The sequence below is a fragment of the Pleurodeles waltl genome, chromosome 2_1 (genome assembly GCF_031143425.1).
Source record: "Pleurodeles waltl isolate 20211129_DDA chromosome 2_1, aPleWal1.hap1.20221129, whole genome shotgun sequence".
Taxonomy (NCBI): domain Eukaryota; kingdom Metazoa; phylum Chordata; class Amphibia; order Caudata; family Salamandridae; genus Pleurodeles; species Pleurodeles waltl.
Window position 1 is genome coordinate 334,615,444 of NC_090438.1, and position 20,147 is coordinate 334,635,590.

The following is a 20,147-nucleotide window of genomic DNA, read 5'->3' on the forward strand; positions in this document are numbered from 1 at the left end:
GTACCAAGGGGTACTTACACCTTGCACCAGGTCCAGTTATCCCTTATTAGTGTAGAGGGGTGTCTAGCAGCTTAGGCTGATAGAAAATGGTAGCTTAGCAGAGCAGCTTAGGCTGAACTAGGAGACGAGTGAAGCTCCTACAGTACCACTAGTGTCACTTGCACAAGAAAACACGATACACAGATATACTAAAGGTACTTTATTTTTATGACAATATGCCAACGTATCTCAGTGAGTACCCTCAGTATGAGGATAGCAAATATACACAAGATATATGTACACAATACCAAAATATGCAGTAATAACAATAGAAAACAGTGCAAACAATGTATAGTCACAATAGAATGCAATGGGAGCACATAGGGATAGGGGCAACACAAACCATATACTCTAGAAGTGGAATGCGAACCACGAATGGACCCCAAACCTATGTGAGCTCGTAGAGGGTCGCTGGGACTGTAAGAAAACAGTGAGGGTTAGAAAAATAGCCCACCCCAAGACCCTGAAAAGTGGGTGCAAAGTGCACCTAAGTTCCCCAGAGAGCACAGAAGTCGTGATAGGGGGAATCTGCAAGAAAGACCAACACCAGCAATGCAACACCGATGGATTTCCAGACGAGAGTACCTGTGGAACAAGGGGACCAAGTCCAAAAGTCACGATCAAGTCGGGAGTGGGCAGATGCCCAGGAAATGCCAGCTGTGGGTGCAAAGAAGCTGCCACCGGATGGTAGAAGCTGTGGATTCTGCAAGAACGAAGAGGGCTAGAAACTTCCCCTTTGGAGGATGGATGCCCCACGTCGTGAAGAAGCTTGCAGAGGTGTTTTCGTGCAGAAAGACCACAAACAAGCCTTGCTAGCTGCAAGGGTCACGGTTAGGGTTTTTGGATGCTGCTGTGGCCCAGGAGTGACCAGGATGTCGCCAATTGCGTGAGGAGACAGAGGGGGCGCCCAGCAAGACAAGAAGCCCACTCAGAAGCAGGCAGCACCCGCAGAAGTGCCGGAACAGGCACTACGAAGTGGAGTGAACCGGAGCTCACCCGAAGTCACAAAGGAAGGTCCCACGACGCCGGAGGACAACTCAGGAGGTCGTGCACTGCAGGTTAGAGTGCCGGGGGCCCAGGCTTGGGTGTGCACAAAGGAAATCCTGGAAGAGTGCACAGGAGCAGGAGCAGCTGCAAATCACGCGGTTCCCAGCAATGCAGTCTAGCGTGGGAAGGCAAGGACTTACCTCCACCAAACTTGGACTGAAGAGTCACTGGACTGTGGGAGTCACTTGGACAGAGTTGCTGAGTTCAAGGGACCTCGCTCGTCGTGCTGAGAGGAGACCCAGAGGAATGGTGAAGCAGTTCTTTGGTGCCTGCGGTTGCAGGGGGAAGATTCCGTCGACCCACGGGAGATTTCTTCGGAGCTTCTAGTGCAGAGAGGAGGCAGACTACCCCCACAGCATGCACCACCAGGAAAACAGTCGAGAAGGCGGCAGGATCAGCGTTACAAGGTCGCAGTAGTCGTCTTTGCTACTTTGTTGCCGTTTTGCAGGCTTCCAGCGCGGTCAGCAGTCGATTCCTTGGCAGAAGGTGAAGAGAGAGATGCAGAGGAACTCTGATGAGCTCTTGCATTCGTTATCTAAAGAATTACCCAAAGCAGAGACCCTAAATAGCCAGAAAAGGAGGTTTGGCTACTTAGGAGAGAGGATAGGCTAGCAACACCTGGAGGAGCCTATCAGAAGGAGTCTCTGACGTCACCTGCTGGACCTGGCCACTCAGAGCAGTCCAGTGTGCCAGCAGCACCTCTGTTTCCAAGATGGCAGAGGTCTGGAGCACACTGGAGGAGCTCTGGGCACCTCCCAGGGGAGGTGCAGGTCAGGGGAGTGGTCACTCCCCTTTCCTTTGTCCAGTTACGCGCCAGAGCAGGGCTGGGGGATCCCTGAACCGGTGTAGACTGGCTTATGCAGAAATGGGCACCATCTGTGCCCATGAAAGCATTTCCAGAGGCTGGGGGAGGCTACTCCTCCCCAGCCCTAACACCTTTTTCCAAAGGGAGAGGGTGTAACACCCTCTCTCTGAGGAAGTCCTTTGTTCTGCCATCCTGGGACAAGCCTGGCTGGACCCCAGGAGGGCAGAAACCTGTCTGAGGGATTGGCAGCAGCAGCAGCTGCAGTGAAACCCCAGGAAAGGCAGTTTGGCAGTACCCGGGTCTGTGCTAGAGACCCAAGGAATCATGGGATTGTCTCCCCAATACCAGGATGGCATTGGGGGGGCAATTCCATGATCTTAGACATGTTACATGGCCATGTTCGGAGTTACCATTGTGAAGCTACACATAGGTAGTGACCTATGTGTAGTGCACGCGTGTAATGGTGTCCCCGCACTCACAAAGTCCGGGGAATTTGCCCTGAACAATGTGGGGGCACCTTGGCTAGTGCCAGGGTGCCCACACACTAAGTAACTTTGCACCCAACCTTCACCAGGTGAAGGTTAGACATATAGGTGACTTATAAGTTACTTAAGTGCAGTGGTAAATGGCTGTGAAATAACGTGGACGTTATTTCACTCAGGCTGCAGTGGCAGGCCTGTGTAAGAATTGTCAGAGCTCCCTATGGGTGGCACAAGAAATGCTGCAGCCCATAGGGATCTCCTGGAACCCCAATACCCTGGGTACCTCAGTACCATATACTAGGGAATTATAAGGGTGTTCCAGTATGCCAATGTAAATTGGTAAAATTGGTCACTAGCCTGTTAGTGACAATTTGGAAAGAAATGAGAGAGCATAACCACTGAGGTTCTGATTAGCAGAGCCTCAGTGAGACAGTTAGTCATAACACAGGTAACACATACATATAGGTCAGAAACTTATGAGCACTGGGGTCCTGACTAGCAGGGTCCCAGTGACACATAACAAACATACTGAAAACATAGGGTTTTCACTATGAGCACTGGGCCCTGGCTAGCAGGATCCCAGTGAGACAGTGAAAACACCGGACATATACTCACAAACAGGCCAAAAATGGGGGTAACAAGGCTAGAAAGAGGCTACTTTCTCACATACATGCATTGCATTCAACAGTTACTTCTACACTAAGGGGAACTCTAAACTGAAGTTGAGACTTTCAAATGCCACAGTTAAACCTTTAACCTAAAATAATTTGCCTGATACCAAGCTTGGATCACTACTGCTGACTCTGTGTCTGAGGGGGGTTACAAATGATAGCCATTCTGTGTACCTAGAAATCACTATGTACAGATGATGAGAGAAACTTTTGGTTCAGGGAAAATCATGAGTGTAAAGCCAATCAGTTCTTTGCAGGAGCTGCAGATGCACAATCCTCATTAATTACACACCCAAGTGTGGACAATTAATATTTCATCCTCAAGGCCCACTCCAACATCAGGCTGCACAAGTGACAGGGATATAAACCTCAAAGTAGCATTTTGTTGGCACTTCTGCATTAGTGCGACAGAAGTAAATGGTGCCAAGCATCACAGAGTGAGAAAGCTTACAAGTACTTCTGAATGGAGTCTGTCGGTCTAACAAGCTACCTCTAAACACCAGAGGCCCACACACCCCAGACTTAAGTAGTCATGAAATTCAGTTGGAATGAGATGGAAAAACACCAAACTCCCACAAAGAGCCATAATGTTGGTGATCTCTAACAATATAATGACACCACAACAGTCAAAGGTTACAGAGTAAATCATTTTAATACAAACTGTCATATCACATATTCTTCGTTTTTGGTACATACCCTGAATTTATACAAGGTACTTCTCTTAAGTGTCCTTACAGTACACATAAGCTCTTCTCCATGGTGTCTTGGCTTAAAACCATAACCCTGAAAAACAGAAACAACCAAATTACTTATTAACAACTAACTTTAGATAGTACTTTTCTAGCAAAGTTGAAAGATGTCTTCCTGTTATAGAATCAAAGCATTACATTTTGTGGATTGAATGGAGACAATTTCAATGACGCTGGCTATACTGAATGTATGTTCAGTTCATACAAGAAGATTGGTGTCTTCATACTATATCGGGACAATAGTTTGATAACGTAGGGGTTGAATATATACAATGTGGGTGCTTAGCATTTCACAACTGCTGATGGACTGTACAGGAAGGTGGAAGTGGATGCTAGACAATGGCAGGCATACGGGTAGGTTAGGTTGTAGGAAGCTGGCCTGGTGTCTGGTGGGTACCTATGGTACTTACACCTTATATCAGGTCCAGGTATCCCCCCTTAGTGAAATGTAGGCAGTGTCTAGAAGCCAGTCTTTCTAAAAGTAGCTGTGGATGAGCAGCCAAGGCTTATCTAGGAGACATGCAAAGCTCATGCAATACCACTGTACTCACACAGCACTTACACACATGAAAGAAAACACTCAATTGTACAAAATGAAAATGTCACTTACCCAGTGTACATCTGTTCGTGGCATCAGTCGCAGTAGATTCGCATGTTTTGCAATAGCTCGCCATCTGGTGTTGGGCCGGAGTGTTACAAGTTGTTTTTCTTCGAAGAAGTCTTTCGAGTCACGGGACCGAGTGACTCCTCCTTTTGTCTCCATTGCGCATGGGCGTCGACTCCATCTTCGATTGTTTTTCCCCGCAGAGGGTGAGGTAGGAGTTGAATTGTAGTAATAGTGCCCATGCAATGGAGTGACTAAGTATGCACCTATTTAAGGTTGAGATGATACATATATAAATAATTGAAGGTAACTTCCAAACTGCTACAGGCTCCCGGGGAGGCGGGTGGGCACATGCGAATCTACTGCGACTGATGCCACGAACAGATGTACACTGGGTAAGTGACATTTTCAGTTCGATGGCATCTGTCGCTGTAGATACGCATGTTTTGCATAGACTAGTAAGCAGTTATCTCCCCAAAAGCGGTGGATCAGCCTGTAGGAGTGGAAGTAGTCTGAAATAATGTTCTTAATACGGCTTGACCTACTGTGGCTTGTTGTGCGGATAACACGTCTACACAGTAGTGCTTGGTGAATGTGTGAGGCGTAGACCATGTGGCTGCCTTACATATTTCTTGCATTGGGATGTTTCCTAGAAAGGCCATGGTAGCACCTTTCTTTCTGGTTGAGTGTGCCCTTGGTGTAATGGGCAGCTGTCGTTTAGCTTTAAGGTAGCAGATTTGGATGCATTTAACTATCCATCTGGCTATACCTTGTTTTGATATTGGGTTTCCTGCATGAGGTTTTTGAAATGCAATAAATAGTTGTTTAGTCTTTCTGATGTTTTTTGTTCTGTCAATGTAATACATCAATGCTCTTTTGACATCTAATGTATGTAGTGCCCTTTCAGCTACGGTATCTGGCTGTGGAAAGAACACTGGAAATTCCACTGTTTGATTTAGATGGAACGGTGAAATAACCTTTGGCAAAAATTTAGGATTGGTCCTTAGGACGACCTTATTCTTGTGTAGTTGTATAAAAGGTTCTTGTATTGTAAACGCCTGAATCTCGCTTACTCTTCTTAGGGAAGTAATGGCGATGAGAAATGCCACCTTCCAGGTTAGGAACTGTATGTCGCAGGAGTGCATGGGTTCAAAAGGTGGACCCATAAGTCTAGTTAGGACAACATTTAGGTTCCATGAAGGAACAGGTGGTGTTCTTGGTGGTATAATTCTCCTAAGGCCCTCCATGAATGCTTTAATGACTGGTATCTTATATAGGGAAGTTGAATAGGTAGTCTGCAGGTATGCAGATATTGCTGCAAGGTGTATTTTAATGGAAGAGAAAGCCAGGTTAGATTTTTGTAAGTGAAGCAAGTAACCCACTACATGTTCTGGAGTTGTGTGTAATGGTTGTATTTGATTAATATGGCAGTAGCAAACAAACCTCTTCCATTTACTTGCATAGCAGTGCCTGGTGGATGGCCTTCTGGCTTGTTTTATGACTTCCATACATTCTTGGGTAAGTTGTAAGTGCCCGAATTCTAGGATTTCAGGAGCCAGATTGCTAGATTCAGCGATGCTGGATCTGGGTGTCTGATCTTTTGGTTGTGCTGTGTCAACAGATCTGGCCTGTTGGGCAATTTGATGCAGGGTACTACTGATAGGTCTAGCAGCGTTGTGTACCAGGGTTGCCTTGCCCAAGTTGGTGCTATCAATATGAGTTTGAGTTTGCTTTGACTGAGTTTGTTTACCAGGTAAGGAAGGAGAGGGAGAGGAGGAAAAGCGTAAGCAAATATCCCTGACCAGTTCATCCATAGGGCATTGCCTTGGGATTGTTCGTGTGGGTATCTGGATGCGAAGTTTTGGCATTTTGCGTTCTCCCTTGTCGCAAACAAGTCTATCTGAGGTGTTCCCCAGAGTTTGAAATAAGTGTTCAGAATTTGGGGGTGAATTTCCCATTCGTGGACCTGTTGGTGATCTCGAGAGAGATTGTCTGCGAGTTGATTTTGGATCCCTGGTATAAATTGTGCTATTAGGCGAATTTGGTTGTGAATTGCCCAACGCCAAATCTTTTGTGCTAGCAGGCTTAACTGCGTGGAGTGCGTCCCCCCCTGCTTGTTTAGATAATACATTGTTGTCATGTTGTCTGTTTTGACGAGAATGTATTTGTGAACTATTATTGGTTGGAAAGCTTTTAGTGCTTGAAAAACTGCTAGAAGTTCTAGGTGATTTATATGCAGTTTTGTTTGATGTACGTTCCATTGTCCTTGTATGCTGTGTTGATCGAGGTGTGCTCCCCACCCTGTCATGGAAGCATCTGTTGTTATTACGTATTGTGGCACTGGGTCTTGGAAAGGCCGCCCTTTGTTTAAATTTATGTTGTTCCACCATAGAAGCGAGAGGTAAGTTTGGCGGTCTATTAACACCAGATCTAGAAGGTGACCCTGTGCTTGTGACCATTGTGATGCTAGGCACTGTTGTAAGGGCCTCATGTGCAGTCTTGCGTTTGGGACAATGGCTATGCATGAAGACATCATGCCTAGGAGTTGTAGTACCATCTTTGCGTGTATCCTTTGTGTTGGATACATGCGTTGTATGATGGTGTTGAAATTTCGAATTCTTTGTGGACTTGGAGTGGCTACTCCTTTTGATGTGTCTATTATGGCTCCCAGGTATTGTTGTACCTTGCGCGGCAGAATTTTGGATTTTGTGAAATTGACGGTGAACCCTAGTTTGAAGAGGGTTTGTATGATATGATTTGTGTGATTTGAGCACTGTATTAACGAATGGGCCTTGATTAGCCAGTCGTCTAGATATGGGAACACATGTATTTGCTGCCTTCTTATGTGTGCAGCGACTACCGCTAGGCATTTGGTAAAGACTCTTGGTGCGGTTGTTAATCCGAAAGGCAGTACCTTGAATTGGTAATGTATTCCTTTGAATACAAACCTTAGGTATTTCCTGTGCGATGGGTGTATTGGTATACGGAAATAAGCACCCTTGAGGTCTAAAGTTGCCATGTAGTCGTGTAGTTTTAGCAATGGCAATACTTCTTGTAGTGTGACCATGTGAAAGTGGTCTGATTTGATGAAAGTGTTCACTACTCTGAGGTCTAGGATTGGTCTCAGCGTTTTGTCCTTCTTTGGTATCAGAAAGTACAGTGAGTAAACTCCTGTGTTTATTTGTGTGTTTGGCACTAATTCGATTGCATTCTTTTGCAATAGTGCCTGCACTTCTATCTCCAGGAGATTGGAATGGTGTGTTGTCAAATTTTGTGCTTTTGGTGGTATGTTTGGAGGGAATTGTAGAAATTCTATGCAATAACCATGTTGGATAATTGCTAGAACCCAAGTGTCTGTAGTGATTTCCTCCCATGCTTTGTAATAATGACTTATTCTTCCCCCCACTGGTGTTGTGTGGAGGGGGTGAGTGACATGTGAGTCACTGTTTAGTAGTAGGGGTTTTGGGGCTCTGAAATCTTCCTCTATTTCTAGGGAATTGCCCTCCTCTATATTGTCCCCGAAAACCTCCTCTATACTGTCCCTGGTAACTGGACGGTGTTGCTTGTGAGGTGCTGGCTTGTGTGCTCTGACCCCGAAACCCCCCTCGAAAGGGCGTTTTACGGAATGTGCTGTAATTCCCTCTGCTCTGCGGGGAGTAGAGTGCGCCCATGGCTTTGGCAGTGTCCGTATCTTTTTTGAGTTTCTCAATCGCTGTGTCCACTTCTGGACCGAACAGTTCTTTTTCATTAAAAGGCATATTGAGAACTGCCTTCTGATAGTTACAGATGTATTAATTGTCCGTGCAGCTGTATCTGCAGCGTCCATGGAGGAGCGGATCTGGTTGTTGGAAATGGTCTGTCCCTCCTCAACCACTTGTTTTGCCCTATTTTGTAAGTCCTTGGGCAGATGTTCAATGAGATGTTGCATCTCGTCCCAGTGGGCCCTGTCATAGCGCGCAAGTAGTGCCTGGGAGTTCGCGATGCGCCACTGGTTTGCAGCTTGTGCTGCGACTCTTTTACCAGCTGCATCGAACTTGCGGCTTTCTTTATCTGGGGGTGGTGCATCTCCAGATGTGTGAGAGTTGGCCCTTTTCCTAGCTGCTCCTACAACGACAGAGTCTGGTGGCAGCTGTGTAGTGATGAAAACCGGGTCTGTAGGAGGCGCCTTATACTTTTTTTCCACCCTTGGTGTGATTGCCCTACTTTTGACCGGCTCCTTAAAGATTTCTTTCGCGTGCCGGAGCATACCAGGGAGCATAGGCAGGCTTTGGTATGAGCTGTGGGTGGAGGAGAGTGTGTTGAATAAAAAATCATCCTCGACCTGTTCTGAGTGGAGGCTTACGTTGTGAAATTGTGCTGCTCTAGCCACCACTTGAGAATACGCGGTGCTGTCTTCTGGTGGAGATGGCTTCGTAGGGTATGCCTCCGGACTGTTATCTGACACTGGGGCGTCGTATAGGTCCCATGCGTCTTGATCTTGGTCACCCTGGCTTATGGTGGTGTGAGCTGGGGAGTGTGATGGAGTTCGTGCTGGTGAGACGTTAATCACGGGCGGAGGAGAGGGTGGTGGGGTAACTCTTTTCACCACTTTTGGTTGTGGTGTCTGTTCAGTCTGGAACTCCAACCTTCTCTTTCTCCTAATGGGGGGAAGGGTGCTTATTTTTCCTGTCCCCTGCTGTATGAAGATACGCTTTTGCGTATGGTCTACATCAGTTGCTTGTAGCTCTTCCTCAAACCTATGCTTTTGCATTTGGGAGGTTAGCGAGTGCTCTTCTGTATAAGAGCCTGAAGCTGGGTCGCTTGCAGTTTGTTTCGGCATCGAAACCCTGTCTGCGTGTTTTTTCGGCTCCGAGGTGACTTTTTTCTTTTTCGGGGCCGAAACCTCTCGGCGTCGATCTTCTTCGGTGCCGCTGTCCCGGCGTCGAGCCGTGTCCACACCGGCATCTCGGTGTCGAGGCTTGTCTCCAGCACTTTCTCGGTCCCGACAAGGCTGCGTGCCGGTGTCTCGACCGGAGTCGGACGACCTCGGCACTGTTTGGGCCTTTTTCGGTGCCGACGGTCGGTCACCGAATTTATGGGTGGAGCCATGGCCGGATGGCAGTGGCGTCCCCTGGGCCTTGTAAATCTTTCTCTGTGTGGTTTTCGACGTCTTACTCACGGTTTGTGTATCGTCGAATCCTTCGGAGTCCGATTCTTGGATCGAGAAGGTACCTTCCTCTTCCTGCTCCTCGAACTCTCGGTGGGCTGTCGGCGCGGACGCCATCTGAAGTCTTCTGGCTCGACGGTCTCGGAGTGTCTTTCGGGACCGGAACGCACGACAGGACTCACAGGTGTCTTCACTGTGCTCAGGTGACAGGCACAGGTTACAGACCAAGTGTTGGTCTGTATAGGGGTATTTATTGTGGCATTTGGGGCAGAAACGGAACGGGGTCCGTTCCATCGGCGTTCTTCAGCACGCGGTCGGGCCGACCAGGCCCCGACGGGGGATCGAAAAACTACCCCGAAGGGCACCGGAGCTCTTCGATCTTCGATGCGGTGTGGAATCTAAGTACGCCGATCCCGAACGCAACAATACCGACGAAAATCTTCAGGAATTAGCTAATTTTCCGTTCCGAAACTCGGAGCGACAGGAACACGTCCGAACCCGATGGCGGAAAAAAAACAATCGAAGATGGAGTCGACGCCCATGCGCAATGGAGACAAAAGGAGGAGTCACTCGGTCCCGTGACTCGAAAGACTTCTTCGAAGAAAAACAACTTGTAACACTCCGGCCCAACACCAGATGGCGAGCTATTGCAAAACATGCGTATCTACAGCGACAGATGCCATAGAACCTAAAGATACTTTATATTTGGCACAAATTGCTAGACAGGTGACCCACCCTTAGGAGGTAAGTAATATACTAAATATATACTCTAGCAATCAGAAATAGGCATAGAAAATGTTAGAAAACAGTGTAAACAATAATAACCAATAGTGACCCTAGAGGGAGCACAAACCATATACTAAAACAAGCATTTTAAATGCAACGGGTCTCGCATGTTAGAGTTAGAGCTATTAGCTTTGTAAAGCAAAGAAAACGCAGCACAATCGCGCTGCGTGGAAAATAAACAGATAAAAGTAGTCCGAACTCCAGGCTGAAAACATCGAGCCTCGTATGTTTTTGGTACTTTACCAGTGCTGTGTAGGTGGGCTAAACACCTGAAAAGGCATGATGTATGCATGCCTTTCACAAATGAAGGCAAGCGGATTTTAAAAGGCAAGCCCACGAACCAATGTAAGTGACTGACGTGGCATGGGCGTGATTTTAAGCCCAAAGAGAGATTACAGAATGGATGGAGCACTTTGTGCTCGCCCATAAAAATGGAAAGCTAACAAGGTACCCCCACCTAGGTAAGTAAACTATGTAGAGGGGACCTTGGGGTATCAGAAAACCACAAAGGTAAGTAACACAGTACCCCTAGTGACCAGGAATGCAGGAGTAAAACACTGGATTTTCCCCAAACCACCCAAAAGGAGGAAAAGAAGGGGAAAAAAACGCACCCAGAGAAGGCTGCAAGAAAACCAGCTGTGGATTCCAGAAGAAAGAAGACCTATGGAGTGAAGGGAACAAGTCCAAGAGTCACAGTGATGTCCGGGAGGAGTAGGAGGTACTACCCAACCAGCTGTGGATGCAGGAGTTGGTCAACGGTGATGAAGAACAGGTCAGCACTGCAGCCCTGGAGCTGATTTCCTGAGGGATGCAGATGGAGTCCCATGCTGGAAGGAAGATTGTAGATGGATGTCAGTGCAGGAATTCAACCAACAAGCCTTTGCAAAGGCAAATTCCCGGTTAGTGGAAAAGAGGTGCTGGCAGGGACCAGCAAAGACCAGCAAAGCCCAGGAGGACTCAACCCAGGAGGGGGAGTCACAGTGGACCCTCAGCGTCACCGAGAGAGTCAACAGGAGCAGAGGCAGCACCCACAGGAGTCCCACAGGATGGGGACACAGGAGTCGCAGAAGGAGCCCACGCAGAACTACAGAAGTGGATCCCACGCCGCAGGAGAACCATGCAGGAGGCTGTGCTTTGCAAGATGGAGTGCTGGGGGCTCGGGCTACACGTCGCATGAAGGTCCCTTGCGGGAAATGCAAACAAGCCTTGGAGGTTGCAAGGGATGCGGTGCACAGGGGTACTGTCTTGCGTGGGAAGGCAAAGGCTTACCTCCACCAAAATTGGAAACCTGGCAGCGAGGACCAAGAGGACTACTCTGGACCACCACCCATGATGCAGGATCCACGCAGTTCAGCAGGAGAGGGGATCCACGTAGCCGGTTGTTGCTTCTAATAGGTGCCTGTAGTTGCAGTGGAGTAACTCCTTCACTCCAATGGAGCTTCCTTCTTCTTCTTGTGCAGGATGAAGAGTTGCAGTCTTATGAGGATGCACTGCGAGGAAATTGTTGTAATGGTGGAAGGAGCCCTGGAAACAATGTTGCTGAAGAATCCTTTCTTCTTGGAAGAAACTTCTTAGGTCCTGGAGGTTTCAGTCGCAGTTCTGGAGGCCAGATGTCGAATCTGAGGACCCACCCTAGAGAGAGACCCTAAATAGCCCTGAAAAGGGGATTGGTCACCTAACCAGGTGAGCACCTATCAGGAGGGGGCTCTGATGTCACTTGCTTGGCCTGGCCACTGAGATGCTCCTTGAGTTTCCTGTCAACCTTAAAAACAAGATGGCAGAATCCAGGGACCCTCTGGAGGAGCTCTGAGCACCACCCCGGGGGTGGTCGTTGACAGGGGAGTAGTCACTCCCCTTTCCAATGTCCAGTTTCGCACCAGACCAGGGACTGGTGGTCCCTGAACCAGTGTGGACTGATTCATGCACTGAGGGCACCAAATGTGCCCTTCAAAGCAAACCAGTGGCTTGGGGAGGCAACCCCTTCCAAGCCAGTCACATCTATTTCCAAAGGGAGAGGGTGTTAGCTCCCTCTCCCAAAGGAAATCTTTTGTTCTGCCTTGCTGGGCTTGATCAGATCGAGCAGCAGGAGTGCAGAAACCTGTCTGAGGGGTGGCAGCAGCTGGCTGCCCAGAAAACCCTGTAAGACTGGTGGTAGCAATGCTGGAGGTCCTCTAAGGAGTCACCAAAGGGCATGGAATTATACTTCCAATACTTGCAACAGTATGGGGTATTATTTCGACATGTTTGATACCAAACATTCACAGGTTCAGTGTTACCAATATGTAGCTGGACATAGGTAATGACCCTTTTCAAGTACATGCGTAAAATGGCATCCCCGCACTCACAAATTCCAGGAAAATGGATCTGGAGTTTGTGGGGGCACCTCTGCTAGTGCAGGGGTGCCCTAACACACAGGTACATGCACCCTGCCCTCTGGGATGAGAGGGCCTACCACAGGGGTGACTTACAGTGACAAGGTAAAGTGACATGTAGTGAAAACAGGTGCATGCACATGTTTAAAGCAGGCTGCAATAGCAGGCATGCAGAACCCTTTGCATGAGCTCCCTATGGGTGGCAGAATAACTGCTGCAGCTCATAGGGATCCACTGGAACCCCAATGCCCTGGGTACCTAGGTACCATATACTAGGGACTTACATGGGGGGACCAGTATGCCGACTGTGGGAAGAAAAAGTTACCAGCAACCAAATTTAAAGGAGAGAGCACAGTCACTTGGGTCCTGGTTAGCAGGATCCCAGTGAACACAGTAAAAAACACAATGAAAAACAGGCAAAAAGTGGGGGTAACCAGGCTAGAAAGAGGCTACTTTCCTACATAGGTGTTTATGTTTACACCTTTCAAACATGAAAGTTTTCAGACCTCACATATCAGGAGATGAATTTATTACACACTAGTGCTGAAGCATATTGAAAGGAGGATTGTGCATTTTTTTTTTAAAGATTCTTGAAATTCCATATTTTTCAGGTAGCCCTCCTTTTTACTTTGTCGCAATCACTTAACTTGAGAGAAATGATAACCTCACTGGTAATTCTACACTGTGGCAATCTTAATTATATTCCTAACCATCAAACATACCGAAGTGTGTGCAGAATCTAAAGATATCTTAAGTTTAAAAATGCAAAAATACTAATGCCTATTTAACGTTTTTGTGTCTGTAATATCTACTGACAAAAATTTTAAAGCAATGCTGTGCTGCATTTATCTTTTTCAAAACTCTAAATATAAAGGGAAAAATAAAATACAAAGGAAAACATAAAGGATACTCCATGTTGCAACCAAGACACTCTCAGTTTAAGGCAGCTAAACTGTTTCAAGTTCCTACAATGCAATTTCGTATTAACTTTACCAGTTACTGTAGTACACATCATAATTGCTTTCTCCAAAATAAAGCTCATGGCTTTTAAGAAATGCTCAAAGGATGACTGGGCTAAACCCTAGTCAATGAGATCTGCAGATCACAAAAATGCATCTGGCGAAGGATGATTCAGCCATCACACCAAAAAACCGAGGACCATTAAGTAGTACCATATGTTATTTGTAGTACTTAGAAGTGGAAGCTTGAATGAAGCTATACAATATAAAACTATTGTTAATAAGATATTGATGGTGGATAACTTGGATTAGAAGGTGGTAACATTTAGTTCTCTATCACAGAAGCACATTTAATAATTGAGGCAGTAGCGGTATGCGAATGCTGAAGGGGCGGTGCGACGGGCAGGGGTAAGGAGGGAATAAACATTGATTTCATTTAATAAAAAAATAAAACACTTACCTTCCCTGGTCACAGGGCCCTTGGTACAACTGGTACCTTTTACAAGGGATTTATCTGTGTGCCAGGGGTGTGCCAATTGTGGAAACAATGGTACATTTTTAGTGAAAGAACACTGATGCTGGGGCCTGTTTTACAGGGTCCCAGCACACTTTCAGTCCAGTCAGCATCAATATCAGGCAAAAAGTGTGTGTGTGGGGGGGGTAACTGCAACAAGGGCCATTTTCCTACAGTGCAAGAGACCCTCCCAAATAAAGATGGCAGCTAAGAATAGTTTTCATTGCCCCCCACCACATCCTCAAACAGAAGTCAGAGTGTGGAACAGCAGGGGTTACTGCAGAACAGCAGGAGGTGCATTAGCAGTAATGAAGTTGAGCCCGGTGTAGGAAAGTACCCTCTTTTTGGCATGGTTACCCCCACTTTTTGCCTGATGTCAGTATGTTTTGACTGTGTTCACTGGTATCCTGCTAATCAGGACCCCAGTGGCTGTGCTCTCTCCCTTTAAATGTGGTTGCTTGGACTTCACACACCTCACATTTGGCATACTGGTGCCCCCTGCTCCCATATAAGTCCCTAGTATATGGTACCTAAGTACCCAGGGCATTGGGGAACCAGGGGTTCCCCATGGGCCGCAGCATGTATTGTGCCACCTATGGAAGCCCATGTAAAATGGGTCTGCAGGCCTGCTATTACAGCCTGCGTGAAAAGGTGCATGCACCCTTTCACTTCAGATCCCTCCAGGTCACTGTATCTCACCCCTCTGGTAGGCCCTGCTAGCCCAGAGGGCAGGGTGCAAGTACCTGTGTGAGGGCACCCCTGCATGAGCAGTGGTGCCCCTACGAACTCCGGCTCCATTTTACTGGACTTCGTAAGTGCGTGGAAGCCATTTTACCCATCTACTGGACGCAAGTCACTACCTTTGGGTCCAGCTGCATAATGGTAACTCCGATCCTGGGCATGTGTGGTAGCAAACATGTTGGAATCATACCCCAATACTGTTGCCAGTATTGGTTGTATGATTCTATGCACTCTAGGGGCTACGTAGAGGAAACCCAGCATTGCTCCTACCAGTCTTTTGGGGTTTTCTGGGCAGCCATGCTGCTGCCACCCCTCAGACAGGTTTCTGCCCTCCTGCTGCTTGACTAACTCAAGCAGAGGAAGGAAGAACAAAGGATGTCTGGGGGGAAGGGAGGCCACACCCTCTCCCTTGGAAATATATGTTACATGGCTTGGGAGGGATAGCCTCCCCAAGCCACCGGTATGCTATGAAGGGCACATTTGGTGCCCTCCTTGCATAGACTGGTGTGCACCAGCCCAGGGACCCCTGGAACCTGCTCTGGCATGAAACTGGACAGTGGAAAGGGGAGTCATAACTCCCCTGTCCATCACCACCACAGGGCTGGTGCTCTCAGCTCCTCCAGGTGGCCACCTGATTCTGCCATCTTGAATCCAAGGTGGGCAGAGGCCTCTGGGAGCATCTGAGTGGCCAGGACAGGCAGGTGACATCACAGCCCCCTCCTGATAGGTGGTCACCCTGCTAGGTGACCAATCCCCCTTCCAGTGCTATTTAGGGTCTCTTTCTTGGGTGAGTCTTCAGATTCGACGTGCAATATTCCAGCAGGACTCCTCTGCATCGTTTACCTCACCTTCTGACCACTGGAAGTGCAACTGGACCCTCCAGGAACCGACATTCTACAACTACAGTGATGCCTCTGCTCTGCAACATTCTTTCTTCGCGTCCTTCCAGCAACTGCAGCATTGCCCCGGCCGTGCATCCTCTGAGGGTGACAAGTCTTCAGTCTGCACAAGAATCAAGATGGAATTTACCTTAGAGTGAAGGAGTCACTCACCTGCATCCGCAGGCACCAACTGCGACGATGACCAGCTGCGTGAATCTCCTCTCCTCCAGAGCTGCGTGGATCCTGCATCACGGGTGGTGGTCTGGAGTGGTCCCCTTGGTCCTCTGTACCAGATGTTCAACGTGGAAGACTGTAAGCCCTTGCCTCTCCATGCAGGACGGTACCCCTGTGCACCGCATCTTTGGAAGCTACCAAGGCTTGCTTCCATCTACCCCAAAGGACCTTCAGGCTCCATGTAGCTCCAGCCCCCAGCACTCTTCCCTGTGGCGCATAGACCTCTGCATGCTGCACCAGCGACGTAGTACTTCTTTCCAAGTGTGCTGCGTGGGCCTCGCTGTGACTCCTGTGCATACTGCCTGTGGGTCACCTGTGGGGATGCCTCCTCTTCCTACAACTCTCCTCACTGCTGAGGGTCACCCGGGACTTCTCTCCATGGGTTGAGTCCCCCTAGACCTCGCTGGTCCCCCGCAGCCCTGCATCTCCTCATCCACGACTCTTGCCTTTGCCAAGGCTTGTTGGTGGGTTTTCCACACCGCTGACCGACTGCAACTCTCCTTCCAACATAGGACATCAACTGCATCACTTCAGGAACTCTTCTGCTGCTCCGGTCTTCCTCTACCAGAATCCAACTTTGGCTTCTTGCAGTCTTGTCTGGGTCTTGCAAAATCTTCTTCTGAAATCCTTTTAGTGGGTTTGAGGAGAACCAGATACTTACCTCTTTTCTCCTGGTCGCTGGGGGGCACTCTGGTACTAATCTTTTGGAGTTCCTAGTTTCTCCAGCTGCCCTCTATCAATTCCACTTCCTTGGGTGGGGACCTGACTTTCGCATTCCACTTACTCAGTATATGGTTTGGTTCCCCCTCACCCACGGACCTTCAGTACTTACTATTGTTTTTACTCTTTTCTAATGCCTTTTATGCTGATCACTCCAGTTGGGGTATTGGTTATCCAGTATTTTAGTATTTGTGTTAATACAATAAAGTACCTTTATTTTTGTAACACTGTGTGGTTCTTTCACATGTGTAAGTGCTGTGTGACTGTAGTGGTATTGCATAAGCTTTGCATGTCTCCTAGATAAGTCTTGGCTGCCCATCCACAACTACCTCTAGAGAGCCCTGGCTTCCTAGACACTGCCTACACTTCACTAACAAGGGATATCTGGACCTAGTTTAAGGTGATTTCACCACATCAGGCTAAGCTTCCTACACCCAAGGTAGGTCCCAGTACTGGAACGGCAGTGTGTACTAACTGTAAGAACTGAAGTGCTCTGGCAAACAGCGTATGGGGTTCTGGCACAGCTGAGGGGCTTGGAGTGTGTGAACTGAGGTGCACTGATGGAGCTGCGCCTGAGGTCCCAGTACTTGAACAACAGTGTGTACTGACTGTAAGAACTGAGGTGCTCTCTGAGATAGTGTGTGGGGTCCTGGCACCGATGAGGGGCTTGGACTGTGTGAACTGAGGTGCACTGGTGGAGCTGCGAGTGGGATCTCAGTATGAAGCAGAAGTGGGCACCGTCTCTAAGAATTGCGGAGCCCTGGTAGAGATTGGTGCCTAGGCTCTAAGCAATTACAAGCGATCCTCTGCCCTGGGGACCACAGGCAGGCACATGTTGTAAAGAAAATCCAAACCAAGGAAGGGCGGGAGCCAGGCAGCTGAGAGAGGGTGCACAGAGCCCACAAAGACCAAATGAGACCAGGATAACAGCCTGATTTATAGCCTTGTTTACAGCTAAGCTCAGAGCAACAGTGCTCTGCAAATGAAAAGGGAAGCTTCTCTGGACAGGAGAAGGAAACAAAGCAAAAAAAAAAAGTTCCCTACAGACCAGATAAACAGGACAAAGAGTAATCATACAGTAGTTGGTCCCTGCTCCCACACAGAAGAAATAGGGACAAAGCGGCATGGCTGACCATTAGCAAGCAAGGATTTTTAAATGACACTGAAACTAACAAATTAAATAGCTGGAAGCCCACAGAAGAAGTATACTTAAAAGTATATAAAAGGTTGTCCGCTTAACCTAAAAATACTTGTGCTCAGCCAACACCCACCCACCAACACCCGGCAGAGCCAATAGTGCAGTTCTGGGGTGCCAACAATTCAAATTTCCACACCAGTGAACTTTCGCTTATCAGGTAAATAGTTTGTAAATTTTAGATACTGTTGTAGTCTAATTGGGCTCTTAAGAGTTTCCAACAGAAAACAGATGCAGTGGGGACTGAATATTTCCCATGAACAACAAACTTTAAAGGCCCGTATCTCAAAAATGGCTGTTTAAAATCAGTCTTTTTAAGTCAGTTGAGAGGAGGGGTTGGCAATGGCTGTCTGCTAGTGGTTAACATGTAGGACTAAGAGCATCTGTTGTACCCCTAGTCTTCATCAGTTCCAACAGGGAACTCCACTGAGAGAAAACAATCTAGGACGGGGTCATTGCCCATGAGCATGGTGGACTAAGAGAGGAGTCACAATATAGCCTGTAAATTGAAATTTCTCTGAAGAAAAGCAAATTGAAATGTGGGAGCCCAACAGTAGATATTAAGAGTATGTAGAGCTTGGTATCTGCAGACACAAAAGCAATGAACATAAGGACTGTATATAACAGATTTATGAAAAACTTAATGTGAGTTAAAAATTGCTGCACATATTTCATAAAGGTTATTTTTAGTTACCCTATATGTGGAATATAGATATTATGTATACACATATAGCTTAGTATGTTGGGAGTGAAGTGTTGTGACAGGACAGTTTATAAAAGAGGATTATTATTTTTTATTTGTAGTTATTGATACCTCTAGTTCTCTCACTATGTTTTGAATGTCTAGGACACATGCAAGACAAACTACAAAACATCATATTTGTTATTCAAATTAAGTTCTCCAATTTGCAACCCTCAGTCATGAATATGGAAAGTTTTGCATCTTCAACGCTGAAAACTGTAATAACATTTTAAACTAATTGGAAAACGCATACTTTTTGGACAAACTACATTGGGGCACTCAACATGAAATGGCATCTGTGACTAACTCAGTTGCCTCAGGTTTCTAGCACTGGAATGTACATGAATACTACTTACAGAACCCTCTTCTTCCATTTCCAATATGTAAGTTAGAGATTCCTCTGAATATACACCATTTGGCGGGCACCACTGTAAAGATAGCCATGTTATTCCTGCTTGAATCAGCCTAGGGGGTAATGGTGTGGGTGGGACACTGCCTGCTGTGTAGATCAGCACAATATCACTGAAGTCACTGAAAGAATATATCAACATACAGTCAATATAGAGCAAAACGCAAACTTGTTTCTAGACGGCTTTATTTTAGCATATACAAACCAAATGTTTTATTAAATTCATCAAAATGTTTTAAATAACCTTATCATAAATACTACACATTTACAAGCAAGACCAATTAATTACAAGCAACTTCATACAATAGTTAACAATTCACGTATAGAGGTCAGCAACTGAAATATCCATAAAAAAGTAACAAATCCATAAAAAAAAAATAATATATACCTTCAGTGCATTATCAATGCTTTGAATTTATTGCAATACACATTCATATTTAGACTGTCGTAGGCAGTTCAAAATGTCATTAACAGTCATAACGTAATACTAGTGAATAATTCTAATCCAGCTCGAAAGCCGAACAATGAACATTGACAGGGACAATGTAGAAAGATATCTGAACAATGAAAAAAGTTATTCTGTACCTCATTCCAATATCATTTTTAGCAGCAACTCTAAATGCATATTTTGTAGAAGGAGACAGTTTAGTCTGCTTGTACTGCTTTAGATGTCCCATGTAACACTCTTTGAAGGCTCCGTTCTTCCCCTTAATTTGAAAACAGAAAGACAATTACACGCATCTCCTAATAGAATTTGTAGCTACATAAGTGAGGAGGATAAGCAAGACACAATTAGCAAATATAAGCAGCAGCATAAGTATCATTACAAGTATTTCCTAAATAAGATAAAATATTGAACCAACGAAAAGCAAAGCCTAGCAGTGTCCCACTGTATGTATTTGTAAACGTTTTGGGGATTTGTAAAGCATGAACCATCACCCAAAGAAAGCCAGTGCAATGTGCAAGGTTCACAATGTTTGCAAATAAAACATAAATAGAATGGAATATTCAAGCAACAGAACACCGATAACTGAAAAGGAAAATGTTACCC

At 46.6% G+C, this 20,147-nt stretch overlaps 1 protein-coding gene across 2 annotated transcripts in view; it reads right to left on the minus strand.

Annotated features, from left to right (window-relative positions):
- Positions 1–20,147, minus strand: part of LOC138264668 (fibronectin type-III domain-containing protein 3a-like) — a 406,147-nt gene that overhangs the window by 274,164 nt on the left and 111,836 nt on the right. For both annotated transcript variants that reach the window (XM_069212562.1, XM_069212561.1), the window contains 3 exons: positions 19,682–19,803; positions 19,044–19,218; positions 3,741–3,827 (listed from right to left, as the gene is read on the minus strand). In XM_069212562.1, the coding sequence (XP_069068663.1) occupies positions 3,741–3,827; positions 19,044–19,218; positions 19,682–19,803 (384 nt within the window). The remainder of the gene's footprint in view (positions 1–3,740; positions 3,828–19,043; positions 19,219–19,681; positions 19,804–20,147) is intronic.